This window comes from Adiantum capillus-veneris, chromosome 1 (genome assembly GCF_014529385.1).
Source record: "Adiantum capillus-veneris isolate H3 chromosome 1, ASM1452938v2, whole genome shotgun sequence".
NCBI lineage: Eukaryota > Viridiplantae > Streptophyta > Polypodiopsida > Polypodiales > Pteridaceae > Adiantum > Adiantum capillus-veneris.
The window spans coordinates 98,253,422-98,272,070 of NC_140931.1; the positions used below are offsets into that span (position 1 = coordinate 98,253,422).

The following is an 18,649-nucleotide window of genomic DNA, read 5'->3' on the forward strand; positions in this document are numbered from 1 at the left end:
GGTTCTAGTACAATCTGGTGAGTTATGACCCATCCATCCACAAGTGGGCATTAGAATATGATCAACTTTATGACGTCCTGCTTTTGAAGGGTCATGGCTTATCACGGACGGAGACAAAAAAGCTTCCATGTACTGTTGACACAGAATCGACAACTGTGGTCGAGAGAACAGGATACAAGCCAAGCAGGAACGTAGTCAAGATCAGTGCTTTAAAGTTGGCAATGTTAAACCCTAAGGAGGCTGCAAAGGCAGCAACAAAAGCAAGGGAAAATTCTTCAATATTGCGTCCAGTGGGGTTTCAAAGCCTTCGTGCATCGAATGCTGACTGTGCTTCCAGCTGCAACATCACCCCCAGGAGCAGTATTAGTCTTGAGTATGGGTCTGCAAGCAGCAGAAAAGGTTCAAGGAAAGAAGCAGAGAACTTACTACAAACTACTCTCTCCCCAAGACAAGCAATGACAAAGGAGGAGAGTGATGTGGACATTGTGAGCAGTCGCTCACGCAGTCCAGTATCTGTGCCTTTGAGTCCTCTGCCCATGGAAAGAAGATTTGGCAATCCCAATGTCCTTAGGACTCCAATTCAGCGCATACAGGGGAAGGATTTAAGTTCTGGTAGACATGGACTTCAAGTTTGCGATGCGACGATACTCCCCCACTCATCAATTGAGCACCCTTCTTGGATTTGCACGACCCCCATTAATGAAGGGCTTGAACCTTCAAGAGGTAGTGAAACTGTTCATCTTGGGAGGAGCCACATTATCTCTGTGGAGAAACATGCAAACGGCAAGAAATGCAGTAGTGGTCGGATGGCTGTATACTGGGATCGTGCTGCAGGTCGGTTTAGGTCATTACCGAATGGCAACCAGGGTATCAAAGTGTCTGGTTTGCTTCCTAAAACAGCTTCAGGCGATCCATGGAACTTGCCAGGACCTAATTCTATCTTGTCACCAGGAAGATGCCTTCTGAATGCAAAGTCAGCTTCTCTTCAAGGACCATTAAGCTCCTCTACACTCAAGAATTGTGGCAAAGAAAATCTTTTGAAAGCAGCCAGTACTAATCCGTCACTTTCAATGCAGAGCCACATTGTATTACCTAGCCAAAGCATCAATGGGTCAGCAACACCGTCTTTCTCACCTGCATGCAAAACCAAGCTACTGCTTTCACGGTTTACTCCCTCATGAAGCTACCATCTTTGGAGAGGCCAAAGTTGTAAGAGGATAAAGCCAAAAATATGCACAATTGTTGCATCTATCGATGCAGGCAGGTGGTCTTTCTCGATGGTGTCCATGGCTTCCTGGCTTCTTATGTAAAGAAAAATGGTGACTCTCGAAAGCGGTAGCAAGGCAGAACTTGCAATATGCTTTCGAACGTGATGCTCGCATTCAGACTAGAGTGAACTGTACATATCTATCGTGTAAAGAGTTTGGCTAGCACCATCCTGCTGTCTTATGTGTTTGTATATCTGCTGAACAATCGACGGACGTTGAAACCAAGTGCAAAGCAAGATTGTTGTTGATGGATGCTCACAAGTTTGTGAATACTTGTTTTTCAAGTCTGGCATGCAATCCAGGCAGTTTATGTTAATCTATTTTATAGAGAGAGCATCAGCTCAATTGTTTCTTTGAAGGCATTTAGTAACGTAGGGTGTTTTTGGGTGTCTTTTCAAGGTAAAAGCACAAAAAGAGGAGTAGATCAGTTAAAACCCATGCAAAACGCAGCCGAGAAGTGGATGGAGGCTAGCTTAACCTTATTCTTAGGGTCCAACAACTGTGTCCTCCTCTCATGCCCTTGTATTTTTATGAATCGTAGGACCGTGTCTTCTCCATCCTTACACGGCTACAATTTGAGATGGGCATTGTATTGGGGTCACAAGGGCCTTCTACTAAAGCTCACCAATTCTGCAAGTGAAGTGCAAGGAGACGTTGCTCCTCAACAGGTGAAATTTGAGGCGACTTACCTACCTCATCTAAGAAGAGCTTGCACATCAGATCTATCAGCCCTTTAGGATCTAGCTCCTTATTGAAGCTTTCAATAATCTTAGTCTCAGGTAATGTACTCTGATAGGGAGGTGCATCCTGGAATTTCACTTATTTTGTTCCAATGTGCCATTTCAAGCGCCAAGTTTGCTGCATTCGCTTGCTTATGAGGCTTGAAAGTTTACAGATTGTAAAGAAATAGAGTAAAATTCACAGATAAGGGATAATGACTATATAGTGAAAGTTCGCATGTGATGTACTAGGTTTCTATATAGTGACCTCCCCCACTACTCAAAGGTAATCGTATCATTATAAACTTCGTGCACAGGTGATGTTTCCACAAACAAAATGAGCACTAAGCTCACACAATGGTTGCAAAATATATACACCAAAGTCATACATAGCCTATGCTAACTAAGTAGTCTGCAAATGTCTATACAGCAATGAGATTCATCAATCAGATCACAGATATCAGCACCTCAGTGCGGTTTTTGCAAGAAAGGTGTCGTCCCCTTGAATTTCATCAGATACATCACCAACTCAAGTGACCATAGGGTAGTCCTTTGCAGTCAAGTAGCCTTTCTCCTCTCTAAGACTTGGAGCACCCTGCTCTCAAAGTGCATGATACTGGAATGGCTCACAACAGGTGACATCAGCACCTTATCCATGTAGTCAGCAATGGAGAGAATAAGCCATGAGCGATTGCCTGCAGAAAATGGGTTTTGAAAATCATCCTGTATGTACTGTTGGGGTTGGATTCCTAGCACTCCGAAGTGAGAACGTACACACGCTGATAGATTGCCAATCAGATGAGAGTGCCACCCTAATCGGTGTGCCTTTCCAAAGCAGCGTTCAACACACATATCGACCATAGCGCCGTCACGCAATCTATCTCCTCGTGAATTCTCTCATGGGCAACCACTGCTCTTCCCCTCGTACCTGGGCTCCATGAGAACACGAAGCAATGGCTTCTTCCGCTAGACTCATCCCCCTCTTACGTTAGTAGGCCTTCTCACCTTGTTCCAATAGAACACGAAGCAATGGCTATTGGAACTAGTCTTGCTTGGTGGGCATATCTACAGAACATAGCAGGACATACAAAAATTAAGCAGCAAAGTAAAGAAGGCCGTCACTAACTTGCCAACGACGGCAGAGAGAGAGAGAGAGAGAGAGAGAGAGAGAGAGAGGCTTACACACGATGCTCAGAGAGAGAGAAGAGAGTCATTTTTTTGCATTGATTCGATTGAGAGAGAGAGAGAGAGAGAGAGAGAGAGAGAGTCATTTTTTTGCATTGATTCGATTGAGAGACAAAGAGAGAGACGAGTAACAGCATACCTTGTAGTCCTTGCTCTTGTCTATCCTTGTGTCTATTTGTGTTGGCACTATCGACAAATTAGTTCAAGCGCTATTTTTACTACCAGCGTGGCTCCAAAGAAACAAGAAAATGGTTAGAGCTAAAATAAAGATACACAAGGTGTATTCACTATTGTAATTCACTACTTGTGCATTCACTATTGTAATACTCCACATGCATTGGCTTGCACCCGTATGCAAAGAGTTGTGTGTGTAATTAAAATTTGCAGATGTTAATCGACATAACTGTATAGTTCTGGAAACAACATCCAAATAAACTGAACCAAAGGAAGTAATGTCCAAAATTTTAAAACAAGCAAATGGATAAAGGATCAACGAACTGGAATAAGAAATGAAGTGCTTTACTGACCTACAATGTTGTACTGGTGCTTTTCGATTGTCCAATTTATAAGCTGATATTTGAGTCATGCTAGAAAAAAGCAATGTGAATAGTTAAACATATCATCTTGCAATGAAACGTCACATATCGAAACTACAAAGTATATTGTGCACGTCATGCAGAGGTGCCATACAAAAGTATGGTGGAGAGCTGGCATTGTGGTCTCTCCAAAAATGATAAGAAACGGAAGCCGTGCCCAACCCTGTAGCGTTTATGTGTTGCGCCAAGCAAACACATAGGCATGGAAAGTTGGATGTTGATAACGGACCTTGCAATATTGTCGAGTTGGAATCGAACTTGTCCAATCAAAATGTTCAGTGTTGTGATTATATGTCCTCTCTGCCATACACAAAACACGCATTAAGGCAAATACAAAAGATGTAGGATATTGATTAAGCCTAAAGAGAAGCAGATCTAACTTTATGTTATATATCCTCTGATCAGTATTAGCCTCTCTCTCTCTCTCTATGTGTGTGTGTGTGTGTGTGTGAGTGTGTGTGTGCACGCGTGTATGTGTGTGTGTGTGTTGTAAGCTGCTTCGGTCAACAATATTTTTTTCTTGCCTCCTTACTGACTAACGCGCGTTTTGAGTTCGGTGTCCCCATAGCAGAAGGCACCATACTCTCTCTGCTCCTCAATTACCCAAACACGGATCAGACGAACTACTACTACGTGACGCTCATGGCGATTAGTAAGGATAGCATTTTGCTCGATGTCATTCATCTTTGAAACAAAGCCAAAAACTGGTGAAGATGGTGTCATATTTAGCGATTATTATAAAGCCCATACTACCTTGCATTCAACTGCCTAATGGGCATTGTGGCAAGCTACCACAAACTAGAACTTGTAAATGCCCCACGTTATAATTTTCAACAAGTCAACCTATGTTTCAAGGCAATACGACACCAAATTTATCAATCCATTTAACGTATGTTATTTCCAGGGGATTTCAATCAAGGTCTCAATCAAGTAACAACTCTCTTCAGCACTGCCCAAAGGTAAAGATGTAATGAGTGTGTGTTTGTGGCCATAGAGACCGCATACTCAAGCTCGTCACCAAAACAAGTGTAAAAGATCTATTGATGCCCTTTACCTTCAAGGCATTTGTGACGATCTCGCTTTCAATAGCATTAGATTTGTTTTCTGCATTGAACTATGTTTTTGAACTCTCAAAAGTCCTGTGCTTTGAGCAATAATAAGCAATAAGCATCTCTAAAGATCCATCATTTTTGGGCCTCCAATAACCACTTTCAAGCTCTCACGGGAGTCCCTTCTCTTTCATATTATAAGGAGAGACTTCTCAAAGTTCTATTGTAATTTGTAAACTAGTGTTCTAATATGTACTATCTATCTAGCAGCTAGCACTCTCCAAATTTCAAAATGGCAGATGTCCCGCCAAGCTAGACAATGTATTATGTACCGCTCATACAGCTCTTTCACTATGCATCTCATGTGCCAGAGCTCGTAAATGACCCGCTACCAGCTACAACCTTTGGACATCCATCATGGACCTTCCGCGCCTCCATCGCAAGCCGTTCCCACGCCCTTCTTGGCAGGCCATCAACAACATATAGGAAGGTGATATATATATTTCCACTACCTTGCGTTAATATCATTCTTCTCCATTTAATTGCTCTCCTCTCATACGTCGTGTCTGCGTACGCACTTGCGTCTATGCACAATCTTTGCAAGGGACGGAAGGATCGATCTAGCGGTCGTTGAGAACACGTGTCTCCCTCGCAACTCTTCCACCTTGCCTCCCTTCACTCTCTCTCTCTCTCTCTCTCTCTCTCTCTCTCTCCTCCCTTCACTCACTCTCTCTCTCTCTCTCTCTCTCTCTATCTTTGTTTTGTACTATTGGTAGGTTATTTTGTTACTCTGACTTTGTATCAGATCCACCACTTTGTAACTTTCGGGTCTCATAGGTCATTATGGCCTTTTGAAGACGTTAATATAACATTTCATTTTCATTTCTCTCTCTCTCTCTCTCTCTCTCTCTCTCTCTCTCTCTTCCCTATACTTTAATTGGTGCTTGTAGGCTTCATCCTCTTTGCATATTCTAAAGCCTTTGGAGTAGGACGTTAAGGTCATAGTGCTTCAAATGTTCGAGGATCTTTGAGCACCACTTCCTGTAGCAAGAGTCAAACTCAGCACCACCGGCCTCCTCTTTGACAATGGCCACATGGTAAGGTTCCGAATAGTTGCATGCATGCAGATTCAAAGGGCTCAGAAAAGCATTGGCACCCATGCAACTACAAGTTTGGCTCAATTGAAATTGGACAAGAGCGTCAGATAATTGTTGCTTGGATGTGCTCTATAGACTGCACACAATTACATCTGACTCAAAACATCTAAAAGATCACCAGTTTTACTTATACCTTGTCCATTCAGAATTAATGTTATTGCAGTGAAGGGCTCCTCGCTAACTGCAACAAATTCTTGCAAAAGCTTCTCAACATCTCTATCTTCTTTGTCAAGGCAATCCATGATGGTAAAGACTCTGAAGAGCAACCGAATACAGAGTCCGTGATTCCTCTTTGCTATAAAAATTTGTGCATGCAAGAAAAGATATACAGTAATCTGTGAAATCGTGAAATAGGAGGTGGTTAGCGGCTCGTAGCAACCGAAGGATAACATTGAATTTTTCTTTTGATGAATGAGGAAGAGCAGGACTTAACAAAATTGGAGGGACGAGTGGAATCCGAGCAGGGCAAGGAGATCTCGCATCGAGGTGGCGGTGATGGTGAGCGTGTGCTATCCTTTGCCATGGCTCGCTGATCAGAAGATCCTAGAAGTAGGGGATAGAGGAGAGGAGGGCAGAGGGCGCACACATGCACGAGAAAAGGAGTTGTTGGATGAGCAGGACCGGCCTTTCCTTGCTCATCATCTGCATGGAGGGGAGATAAAATACACACCTTTACGTCGCACGCTGCGTGTTCCACATCCAGTCTTCCTCGGAAGATCAACTAGCGCCTTCAACTTTCGCTGCTGTTGAAGCACCTGCGCCAGCACTCATGACAACCCATGGAAAGCCCTGCAGGTCGCAGTGCTTTTCTTCTGCTTCCTTGGACATCGGACATCCATTGGATTAAGATCCGCAGTGTGTGCTCAAGATTAGTCCAAGTGGCTCAATATGGTGGCCTTATTTGAAAAAGGGACCTTGGGCTCACAAAGTAACAAGGTGAGAAGGCCTACTAACGTAAGAGGGGGATGAGAGTTATGGAAAGTAAATTTAAATACATGCCCACAATCAAATGGCATTTTTGTTGTATTATAATGTAAAATTGTATTATATATTATACATACATAATCACTGTAATGGAAATATTGTGTCGTGCTCTCTATCATGGGTGCTCCTCAGAGTGTGTGTAAAATCTCACTCCAGCAGAATGAAAACATTGTAGACAATTAAAGACAAAACAAAAGCGACTCAACAGTAGAACTTGAACAACATGTGACTCGACTAACTCAAATCAACCTCCACAGACTCTGACTGGCAGCACACTCAACTCTAAGCCCAGAACTCATGGGTTCAATGGTGGTGTAATGCAAATGGCCTATGAACTTTGAGAATAGCGGAATTAAGAGAATTATAGTGAGCATTTTTGTGAGATTACTTTGAGAACTTGGAGGGTGAACTTAATTGATGGTAGCAACATAAACATAATACTTAATGAACTTGGCACGAACAATACTTTTGCAAGAGAGAGAGTATTAGAGAATATGACATTAGTTGAGGACCGGATTTACTTGGAGCCGGTCCCCCCTCCAAAATGTGTTTGTATTGTAGATTCTCCCATCAAGAGAGACTTTGTTACAATACAATCTTTGTGTTCCTTGTGACCTTGGTGATGCTATGAAGATGGAAAGCTTCATGCATCACGAGCTTAACATAAACTTTGCAAAAAGCATTAACTATCCCAAGCCTCAGTCCCAAGGCCTCAAACACCTTCGAAGGTGGAGAGAGCTAGTGGGGAATGAGGGTAAGGAAGAGGAAGACGAAACATTCCATAGGAGAAAGAAATAGTTCGTTACTTATCATCACTCTTCTTGCTTAGCATAGCATAATAACGTAGTAATGAAGATGAAGAAGATGACAAGCTTAAGCATTGAAACATGGCTCTTGGTTGGATTTGCATCCAATATAAATTTTAAAAACATGTATGACGATACAAGGATAACATGTCATGCTCCTAAGTACATGCATAGAGTATTCTTCCTTGGGCTTGGGAATAAATTATAATGACTATAACCATACTTGTGATGGATAGCCAAACAAACAAGACCATGAAACCATGTGCAAAAGCACCATATCTTCATTGGAAAAAATACACACTTCTAAGCACCATAAGTTCGAGACAAATAACCATTACAAATTTACCATTACCTCCCACCATACTTGTTACAACCACCTGCCAATAACAATAGAGAATCACCTACCATAACCATTAAAAAAAACACATGGCCATGAAGACCATAACCACAAGTCAATAAAACACCTAGAAACGACTAAGGTTGGTGAAGAACATAACCATAAGAAAAAAAGGATGGCAAAGACTATAGCCATGAGCAAAAGAAATTGGATAAGGTAGAACCATAACTTTGCACTCACACTGACCATAACCACACCTTGCAAAGATTATAATTATAAGAAAAAACACTTCAAGCGTTTGCAAAAACCATAATTTTGTACCCGACAATGATCATAACCTCACGAAGTCCATATCCATTAGCGGGCTAATTAATTTTTAAGCCATATACACCATAGTGAAAACTATGATTGTCCATAATATGTGAGAATGTAATCCATAGCATACGTTATTGCTATCGCATTGATCATATTTGTTGTAGGACCAAGAGTCATAACTTGACATAGATCACAAAACCATAAGCATCCATAAAAAAGACCATAAACCAACCGTAAGAAAAATCACACACAATGACACTATGACTATAGTATAGCATAAAACATGAAAGCATCACCCTACAACCATAAACCATAAGCATATGCATTACCTAAAAGTGACAAAAAATGTGGCCATAAATGCCAAACAAGATGCAACCATAAGCTTGTGCCAAAAAGTTCATACCTAAAAGGACAAAAAACGCAACCATAAATGTCTTGCAAGAAATTAAAATCCCATAACCATAAACCCTTAGCATAGATTAACACAAAAATAATAAGAAACTTCCTACTTAGAAACTTAATGAGGAGAAATTTCCAAAGAAAATGGGAAAAATCACCTGGCAAAAACTTCTTACCAAATATCAAAAGAGCAACTTTCTACAAAACTCACAAAAGCACCAAGAAATCGTGATGAGAGAATTCATATACTTGCAAAAAGAATCAACGAGACTTGCTATAAAGACCTCTTAGCCATACACTCACCATAGATCTAGCAAAAACAACTTGTGAAAAGAGACACAATGAGCAAAAAAACCTTGAGGCTATACACTGGCCCTAAACATGGGCAAAACAAATTGTGAGTGAAAACACCTTGCCGCCATACACCTGGGAAAAATAACTTGCAAGAAGAGGTCTGACAAGAAACATTTTTGGGTACCAAAGAAAGAACGATTTGTTCCACCTAGCTCAGGAAGGGGGGAGTCCCATGAAGCTTCTAGCTCCTCATATAATGCATCCATAGAGGTAAGCGCTTATCCACAGTCTCCACCTACAATAGTGGACCTCTATGAAGCTACAAAGCAATCCACACCTCCCAGTGTTCAAGAATCACCTGATGAACCACTTCAAGTTCGATCCTGGGAGAGTGCCTTACCACCCTTGCAACTTGATGAGGCACTTAAGGTAATAGAAAAATAATGGAAAAAATCCTCACCTATTACCAATCGGAACAATTGGTTTCAAAGGGTGACGAGCTCATTTCAAACGGTATGATCTACCCAAGGAAGGGGGGAGTGTTTGCTGACATCCATCATTCACTTGCTTCCCTCTCAACCTTCCTCCTTGACCTCCCAATCTCCCAATCTTAGGGAATGTATATATAAAGCCTTATACTCACAAAAATTAAAAATAATAAAGAGCAAGAGCAATTAGCAAACGTGTATGCACAATAAAAGTCAAAACATTGACCCAGACCTACACATTCACATCCGATACACTGAAACGGAAACCTATGTCATCAAACACCTTTGATCCTCATTACTCAAGTGATGAGGAGGGTAGGTAGGATTAATACAATAGGAGTGTTTCTGTTTTAGAGTTTAGTGATTAGCAAAGTTCTTTTTTCCCACTTATGTGCCTCCTAGAGGTATTCTTTGTGTCTCCTCGTGTATATAGGAACGTGTTGCTGTGATTAGGATTTGGACCTTCATGGAATCTTTCTCTCATCCACTTTTCAAATCAAGCGCGATCACCAACACAAACAGGTGTTTCTTGTCCATTAGCATTGCCCCTTATCTTTTTTGCATCCATGTTGGTCTGCTTTAATTGTGCTTGGTAGCATAATATTCACCGCATTTGCTTAGTATCAAACATTAAATTCAATGTAATTTTTTGTCATAATCACTTGTCTAGGTGTAAAAATCAGCAGTCTGACTAAGCTAGTTTGATCAAGCTAGGCGTTAGAGATCTTCTCTTAATACCATCGGGAATGCCTTCCTAATAATCAATGGCTAATTAGGTTCTTAATCTGATTTAAGAAGCATTGTGTGAAATGTACTAGGGATTTCTAGTGGGCTTAGTCCCTATTGACCTTTAGCTTAAGTATGATAAAGGGAGTTTACTAGTGTGATGAGCCTGTGGAGGATAACAGTATTATATGACCCCCCAAAGTTACAAAATTAAAATGCTGAAAACGAACAAACAAAAAATCAAAGTGCCATAATGTAAAATCTTAAGCTGGAAGGGAAACCTTAGCTTGATTTGGTACACCACTCACATGTATCGCCTATGGTACTAGAGCCCTAGAGGTTCTCAGTGTGGGCGCTTTTCCTTGAAAAGCAAAAAACCCAAGGCATACAAAATAAGCACACACATCGAAATTGAATCACTGTGAAAAAACTTTGGGGGGTCAAAGAAAAGGAAATAAGTCAGGCGATGATTTCATGAGAAATTTATTTTATCGTAGATTAACTACAAGGTCTTCTAGGTATAGCCTCTAGTCAGCCCTCGGACATGAAATACTTAGCTCTCGCGATTAAACAACCTAATTGACCAAAGAAAATTGAGAAGCTTGCCCATGGTATTAATAGTTGACCTCTAGTGTCTTTGGACCGTTGGATTGGCAACCCTAGACTTGTTTAGTTTTTTACCTTTACAATTGTTTATGCATTTGATTATATTATAATTTAATGTTTATTGCTGACAAATGGTTTAAAATTTTGTCACCAATCAATTTGTTTGTCTACAAATGCATATGCTTTTTAACTGTATATGAGAATGCAATTACTGTACAATGTTGTTTGATTTTGCAATGACTGAAGAAGGCTAAGGACATTCATCTCAAATGCTCTTCCACCTTGAAGAACGAGCTTCAACTCAATAGCTTTCGAGGACGGAATCTACATCAAGAAGGGGGGCATGTTAACCCTCGCGGCTCACGGACACCCTATCACCTACGACGGACGTCGTATTATTTATTTCGTAGAGTCAGGTACTGGGCTTGTCGATCCAATAGGAAAAGGGTAGAGTGATCGCCGATGAGAGGCGCAATCTAACTGGAACATTCAAGGGTTAGTTGGCTAATCATGGGCGCCCAAGTGTGAATGGGGCGAGCTCATATAAAAGTCAACTAAACCTAAAATTCATTTATTCTTTCATTTGTGCAATAGAAGAGTGCTCTTGTTCCATCTCCATCTCCATCTTCTTCTTCTTCACCTCCTTTTGTGTGCGTGTGTGTGTGTGTGTGTGTGTGTGTGTGTGTGTGAGAGAGAGAGAGAGAGAGAGAGAGAGAGAGAGAGAGAGAGAGAGAGAGAGAGATTGAGCATTGTGACGATGGCACGGCGGCAGCGAAGCGGTTGAGCACGGTACGGCGGCGGCTCCTTCTTCTTCGCAGCGAGGAATCTTCCACGAAGGTGAGCGTAGAGCGGTGAGTGACACACCCTTGCTCTCTTGAGCTTGCTAGATTAGTCTAGTTGCGTGCTTGGAGCCATTTGTGGCTCGCACACAGTGTATCGGCAAGTTCCTTGCATTGACACGTGCGACAAATGCGCACATTAAGGAGGCTATATCCATCTCTCAACTAAGGCAAAAAACTGCTGCTGATAAGAACAGAAGGGCCTTAACATTCAAAGAAAATGATTGGGTCTTACTTAAGTTTCCTAAGGCTCGATTGAGGCAAACGACGGGCAAAAATCCTACGGGCCATCAAAAGTATTATGCTAAAATAGCAAAAAGATACTATGGTCCTTTTCAAATTTTCAAGCCAATCAATGAGGTGGCTTATCAAGTCAAGTTGCCTAACCATTGGCTCATACACAATGATTTTCATGTGAACCTAGGAGAGCCTCCAAATGAACCAATTATTGAAGACCCTCCCGAAATCAAAGACTAAGAAGAGGTGCTACAACCCGAAGCTATCCTTCGGCATGAAGACAAGGTACTACGAGATGGTAAGATTATCTGACGGTATCTTATTAAGTTCAAAAATTATCCTTTTGAAGATGCTAGATGGATGCAAGGAATCCAGCTTAAGGATAGTATGAACCTTGTCAACGCTTACAATGCTACATTAGAGTAAGCAAATGTACATGTTTCTTTTAAATGATCAATGTTTTTGTTTTATAAGACTAATTCTCTCTTTATTGTGCACAAATTTAAGTAGTATGCATACTAAGAATCATGTTTATGAGATGACGACGTCTCTCAAACACCATGTAGAATTTGTCACTCTACTTGGGAGGTTGAAATGGACTAAAGAGCAGACATGCTTGCGGAAGCTATGTCGCCCAAGCACCAAATGGATTAGTCATCCATCTTGGAATGATGTCGTAGGGTAAAAAGGGATCCTCTATGTGCTAAGACAAATTGACTAATGACTATGGATTTATCTCTTTTACCTCATAGTCGAGGACGACTATGATTTCAAGAGAGAGGTAATGTCATAAATTCTAATATATAACCAACGCAAACGATTTTCTCATATTAAACTGATCATTTAATGTGGGATAATAAACGGGAACAAGGGTTAGAATATAGACATGTGCTTATGGATCTATCTCAACACGGGGCCAATGATAAAGGGGTCTAAATGAGATATGGTCTGTCAAAGAGCAATGCTACCTAGTGGAGCTTAAAAGACCTTAGGGTTAGCTTCATTAAAGACCTCCAAAAGTTAGTGTTAAAAAGTATTTTGACCTTACGCAAGCTAGGGCTAACTTTGAGGTGGGAATCGTAGCCAAGCATGAGGTGTTAAGATGCTTAAAGTGGTTGTGGGAACCTTGTCCAAAGCTTGAGGTGATTTTTATGCTTAAATGACTAAGGTTTTTGAAATGTTAAATTCAAAGATAGGTTCTCAAGAGACATGAACGTCCATGCTTGATTGAATAAGTCCTTGAAGTATTCCATTCAACCAAATGACTTAATAAGCATAAAAGACACATGCTTGCTTGATTGAATAAGTCCTTGAAGTATTTCATTCAACCAAATGACTTAATAAGCATATAAGACACATGTTCAAATGATCCTCCACATGTGGCCCTCATGATGTTCTTGAATGCTATTGGTTAGGTTTTAAAGGGGTCCAATGATAATTTAGATACATAAAAAAAAAATTAAGTTCTTTCTCTCAAAAGACGAAAAAGAGGACACATGTCCAAAGGAAATAATAAAATCATACAAGAGAGAGAGAGAGAGAGGTGTGGACCAATCATGAGAGGGGGGGGTATACTCTCCCCCCCCCACACACACAAACACATTCTCTCATTGTGTGGAGTGCAAAATGCAAGAGCTCCATTTCCTTCTCCATCTTTGTTGAGAAGTGGAGAGCCTACACCAACACTCTATAGTTTAGATCATACATGATATATCTTGGTTAGTATTATAGTGCTGTGAGGTTAGGAAATAACTTGTCATAAACAATGTCTTCATTTTCAATGGACAATGCAAATGAGTGGCTTCTTTGTATCCATGACAGCTAGCAAAGATCTATATTACTCAAACAGTGCTTGCTGCGTTGAATAGAGCTCTTGCTTAGCCATTTCTAATAAAAAAATCATGGTAATTTTGACCCTATGAAGGACACTTTTATGTCCTGTTAGGTTACCAACCTAGTGTTAGAACACCATATCTAAATTGAGATGTGATGACCTTTTTGAGTGATGCTATGCATACTAAAATCTGTTTCTTTACTAGTATTGTTGTATTGAGGCTATTCTAGAATGTCCTAACACTCTTAACTTTTTGTTTGAAATTTTGGGGATGGGACTTAAAAAATGGAATCCCTCTTTTTTGGACAAATTGCAATATCCTGTCTCTTGAGTGGTCTTATCATTTGTTTAGTTGTCTTTTGGAAATGGATCATTCTAGTTACTTGAATTTAGTCTTGAAGCTCACTGTATGGCAAGATAGGATTCTATAAGTCTTGCATTTCTTACACTACCTTACATTGTGATTTCCATACCTCTAGTTAGTTACATCCAAAAGAATTGGTGTCTCCTAGCTCATTGCTTTAGCATGACTGATATTTATTCCCTGATACAAGTAAAATAAATCTGTTCATTTTTTTTAGTAGCTGGTTATTGGTCATATGGTTTGGCCTTTTCCTGAGGCACCTGATGATATCGAGGATCTCTTGTTAATGGTTGGGTACTAGGCATTAATGGTTTGGCTCTTTGCTGAAGCACCTAATGATATTAAGGATCTTTGGTGAACTGGTTGGGTACTAGACATTAATAAAAAAATTCTTATTGGGCATGTTTTCACTTTGGTTTACTGGTTTTTGAGTCATGTAAATTGTGAAATAATTGGTACTTCTTTCATTCTATTGTACTCTGGTTTTTTTGTTGACACTAATATTTTGATGCTAGCATTATTGGCTTGATTGTTTTACTGATATCCTTGAAATGTTAAGCTTTTGATGACTTGAGGGCTTGCTGTCATCTGCTGATGATGTGATGGACTTAGCATGGGAGATTAATCTCTTGATTAGATCTCAGTTTGAACAAATGAGTGTCGGAGACTATTAGTTTCTTTTGTAGAAATTGACATTAATCCTATTTTTGGATCTCAAGAGTTTTTTTTGAAGATAATCTAGTTAAGACTTTTGACCTCTTGAAACCTTGGAAAAACCTCGTCCCTTTTGTGTCTTATGGATTCTGCACTAATTTTCATACTAGAATTTTGTTGAGAAATGAATGATCTTGCTGGACTTAAAAATAGATCTGAGACTTTTGCTGAGTTTTTGACAAAGAAAACTAGATTTTTCTAAACCTAATAGTGAATTAACAAGCTAAGAACCTTATTGCTAAGTAGGAGGGAGTACTTCTTGTGAATGGGTTGTTTACTTAGAAACTATGGTGAATGAAATTTACATAAAGAAGTTCCAAGATTCTTTGGAGAACATCAATTATACTTTCAATTTTTCATTCGTCCAGTAAGCTACAAAGAAAAGGAGCGACAATAACTTTTGAAAGTAAAAAGTTAGACTATGCAGAACGAAATTAGTCAATATATGGGAGGGAGTTGTATGCTATTGTCCATTCATTGAAGAAATGGAAGCACTATTTGTATGGTGCTAAGGTCATGATAGGGTTTGATCAAGAAAACATTAAATGGATTTCCAATCAAACAAAATATAAAGGTCGTAATGCCACTCTTACAAGAGTTTTATTATGAGTTGAGGTATCAAAATAGGAAATGTAATGGAGTAGGAAATTCCCTTAGCAAGATGCCTATGATAAATGAATTGCATTTTACTCGAATCAATAGTGATATGCTTGAATCATTAAGAGGGAAATGTCAGGTTGATCCTGCATATTACAAGATATAGGAAACCATCCAGAAAGGGGATCTAGAACAAGAGGTTTTCAGTGAGAATGAAGCATCAACGGGTGCCTTATAAAGGTTTAAGTGGAATAATTTTTCCATAGATGATGCCTATTTACTCTACAAACGTAGATTATGTGTCCCTAAAGACAAACAAATTAGGTGCCAGATACTCTATGAGTGTCATGATAGTCCAAGTATGGGACATCCAAGTGTAAACAAGACTCATAGTCTTGTTAAGATGCATTTTTTCTTTTGGTATCGAATGTATAAGGACATCCTAGAATATGTAGTTAAATGTGGTAAATTCCAGATCAATAAGACTAAAAGGCTTAACGTGGGAGGACTAATCTATCCATTAGAGGAAATGGGAGAGAATATCCATGGATTTAATAATTGGTTTACCTAAAACACAGAGGGGGCACAACTCTATCTAGGTAGTAATAGTGGACACAAGAACCAAAATGGCTAGGTTTATTCCAACGAAATTTAATGTTAAAACTTCTGAATTGGCTAGATTATTTATGGAAAACCTCTATCGATTATACGATTAACCAGCAAACATTGTGTCAGTAGATAGAGACAGGAAGTTTAATAGCCATTGTTGGAGAGTTGTGTTTAAGAGGTTGGATACTAATCTAAGCATGAGTACAACTGAGTATCCTCAAATGGATGGTCATATTGAAAGGGTTAATCAAATCCTAGAAGATATGCTACAAGTATATGTAAGTAAATGGTAAACTAATTGGAAAGAGAACTTTCCTATAACAGAGTTTGCATATAATAGTGCCAAGCACTCTTCCATTGGATATAGTCCATTTATGTTAGTGTATGGGTTTCAACCTAGAGCTCCTAATGCAATAGTATTGCAAAAGGAGAAGGTTCAAGAAGCTAAAGACTTTTTACAAGATATGAATGAAATTCTTAAAGTTGCTAAAGATAGTATTAAAAGAGCTCAAGACAGAGCAAATACATATATTGTTTTGCATAGAAGGCCTCTTACATTGGAGGAGGGGGACAAAGTCTATTTGAAAGTGCCTGAAAAGTATGAAACCATGAAGAAGGGACCGTGTCCAAACCTATCACCTTGGTATTGTGGACCTTTCACAATACTAAAGAGAGTTGGAGATATGGCTTACAAACTCCATTTACTAGAGACAAGTGGAATATATCTTGTATTCCATATTAGTAGACGAAAAGAAGTTGGGTCAATCTGATAACCTTATTGAAGATGATCAGATAATGGAACTCATAAATACTCAATCTCTTCCACATCATGAACTAGAGAAAATACTAGACACTAGAGAAAAAAGTACTAGAAATACAATTTATAAAGAGTGTCTAGTTAAGTGGAAAGATTGTGTTGAAGAGAGTTTAACATATGAGTGACTAAGAATTATTCAAAAAATATTCCCCAACTTAAAGGTTCTTGCTTCCAATGAAATTTTTGAGGACAAAAATTAACCTCAAGGGGGAAGGAATGTGATGTACCCTATAGTTGAGGCACGCATGCACAATACTAAGAGCTAGGGGCATGGTCCATGTGAACCACCTCCTAACCTTAATAAGGGCCAAGAGGGTCAAGTGTGAAGTGGAGGAAAATAATTCCCATGCATGAGGCGGGGCCAAGGGACCATGAAGGGGGAGATAAAGAGCTCCAACTCTCTGTGTGCCTGTGTGTGTGTGTGTGTGTGTGTGTGTGTGTGTTCCTTGCTTCGCTTCACTATAGGGCTCACTACACTACCATACTAGTGCAACAATTGGCTTAATTTCATAGAGTCTCTCATATGGAAATTTTGTATTCATGGCTCTAGCTATCTCAATGACTCTATTCTTTCTTTCAACGACTCCACTCTACTGTGGTGTGTGTGAAACTAATTTTCTTTTCGATTCCTTGTTCATGCAAATAATCATGACTTCTAATTCCTCATCCCAATTTGTCTATGACATATATTCATCTCGTTCATCATGGCTCTAGCTATCTCTACAATGATTCTTGTTTCTTTGAGCAACTCCATTCTATTGTGGTGTGTATGCACGAGGAATCCCAAACTCCAAGCGAACTTTTTTGGGCGATGATAAAATTGAACGACTTATTGAGAGGCACTTTATCAAAACACACATAGCCAAGAGTTCCTATAAGTCACTCATTTATATAAGTCACTTATTTCTTCACTTGAGAGACTAAATAAATTGGTGATTAAATATAAGAGTGGATATGCTAAGCAAGAGGTAGGTGCTAGCAAGCCTGAAATTGGCTCTTGAGCTTGTTATTTCTTCTGTTTTTGCTGGCAGCTAAAAAAAACCTCATAGCCTTACCATTGCCCAAAGGAATTGTAAGTTTGTGAAAATAATTTTTCTCGAACACTAGTCTAACATTCTTGACATGCTGTCTGCAGGCCTTCTTGTGCATCAATGCTTGACCCCCTCCCCCCCTTTACTTTTGCACTATATTTGAGTATTTTTGAATTCTTTGCTCATTGGGAAACCTTATAGATGACTATCGTGAATATTTTAGGGTGCTGCGGATTGAGACCATTACCTATTTGTTGCTATTTGTTGACGAGTATCAGTATCCTCGTTGAGTTTTACTTAGCTTTTATGAGGAATCTACCAAGATCCCAAAAGACAAAATTGAAGGTCAGTTTTGCAAGTAAGAAGTTTGTGTTGTGCTAACTACTGCATGCTTGTCTCCCCGTCTTTATTGAAAATGAGAATCTTAATAAAATCCATTAAGATTTTGTTTCCCACTTTTTCTAATCCCCCCCCCCCCCTCTCATTGTGTATGCAATAAAAACAAAGACTCTAGAGTCCAAACCCTTTGTTTGAATCCGAAAGACCCTCTCTCTCTCTCTCTCTCTCTCTAAATGTGCAACACATCTTTGATGACTCTATGGAAATTCTTGTGATGTAGCTTGGACACAAAAATACCCTGCTCCTTCTCAGGAAGACTGCCTACCACCACATCCACAG

General features: G+C 39.7%; 2 protein-coding genes and 1 pseudogene across 7 annotated transcripts in view; 2 read left to right on the forward strand and 1 right to left on the reverse strand.

Annotated features, from left to right (window-relative positions):
• The window catches only part of LOC147465239 (protein S-acyltransferase 21-like), a 39,815-nt gene extending 38,195 nt beyond the window's left edge, over positions 1–1,620 (forward strand). For all 6 annotated transcript variants that reach the window (XM_086519023.1, XM_086519013.1, XM_086519029.1 and 3 more), the window contains one exon: positions 90–1,620. In XM_086519023.1, the coding sequence (XP_086375149.1) occupies positions 90–1,181 (1,092 nt within the window). In that variant the 3' untranslated portion in view covers positions 1,182–1,620. The remainder of the gene's footprint in view (positions 1–89) is intronic.
• A 120-nt stretch (positions 1,621–1,740) lies between these two features.
• On the reverse strand, positions 1,741–6,370 carry LOC147465240 (uncharacterized). Its single transcript, XM_086519033.1, has 5 exons — positions 6,108–6,370; positions 4,027–4,068; positions 3,312–3,358; positions 2,975–3,052; positions 1,741–2,075 (listed from the first exon to the last, which is right to left on the reverse strand). The coding sequence occupies exons 1-5, from the start codon at positions 6,364–6,366 to the stop codon at positions 1,890–1,892; spliced, it is 612 nt and encodes a 203-aa protein (XP_086375159.1). The 5' UTR covers positions 6,367–6,370; the 3' UTR covers positions 1,741–1,889.
• Positions 6,371–16,497: 10,127 nt separating this feature from the next.
• On the forward strand, positions 16,498–17,140 carry LOC147465241 (uncharacterized; annotated as a pseudogene).
• The last annotated feature ends 1,509 nt before the right edge of the window (positions 17,141–18,649 follow it).

What these genes read in the sequence shown, in the direction of transcription:
- LOC147465240 (XM_086519033.1), bottom strand. Translation starts at nt 6,366, where the DNA reads ATGTTATCCTTCGGTTGCTACGAGCCGCTAACCACCTCCTATTTCACG. An exon ending in ATTAATTCTGAATGGACAAG is followed by an intron (nt 4,069 to 6,107) that starts GTATAAGTAAAA and finishes TGTGTATGGCAG; the next exon opens with AGAGGACATATAATCACAAC. An exon ending in ACAAGAGCAAGGACTACAAG is followed by an intron (nt 3,053 to 3,311) that starts GTATGCTGTTAC and finishes TATGTTCTGTAG; the next exon opens with ATATGCCCACCAAGCAAGAC.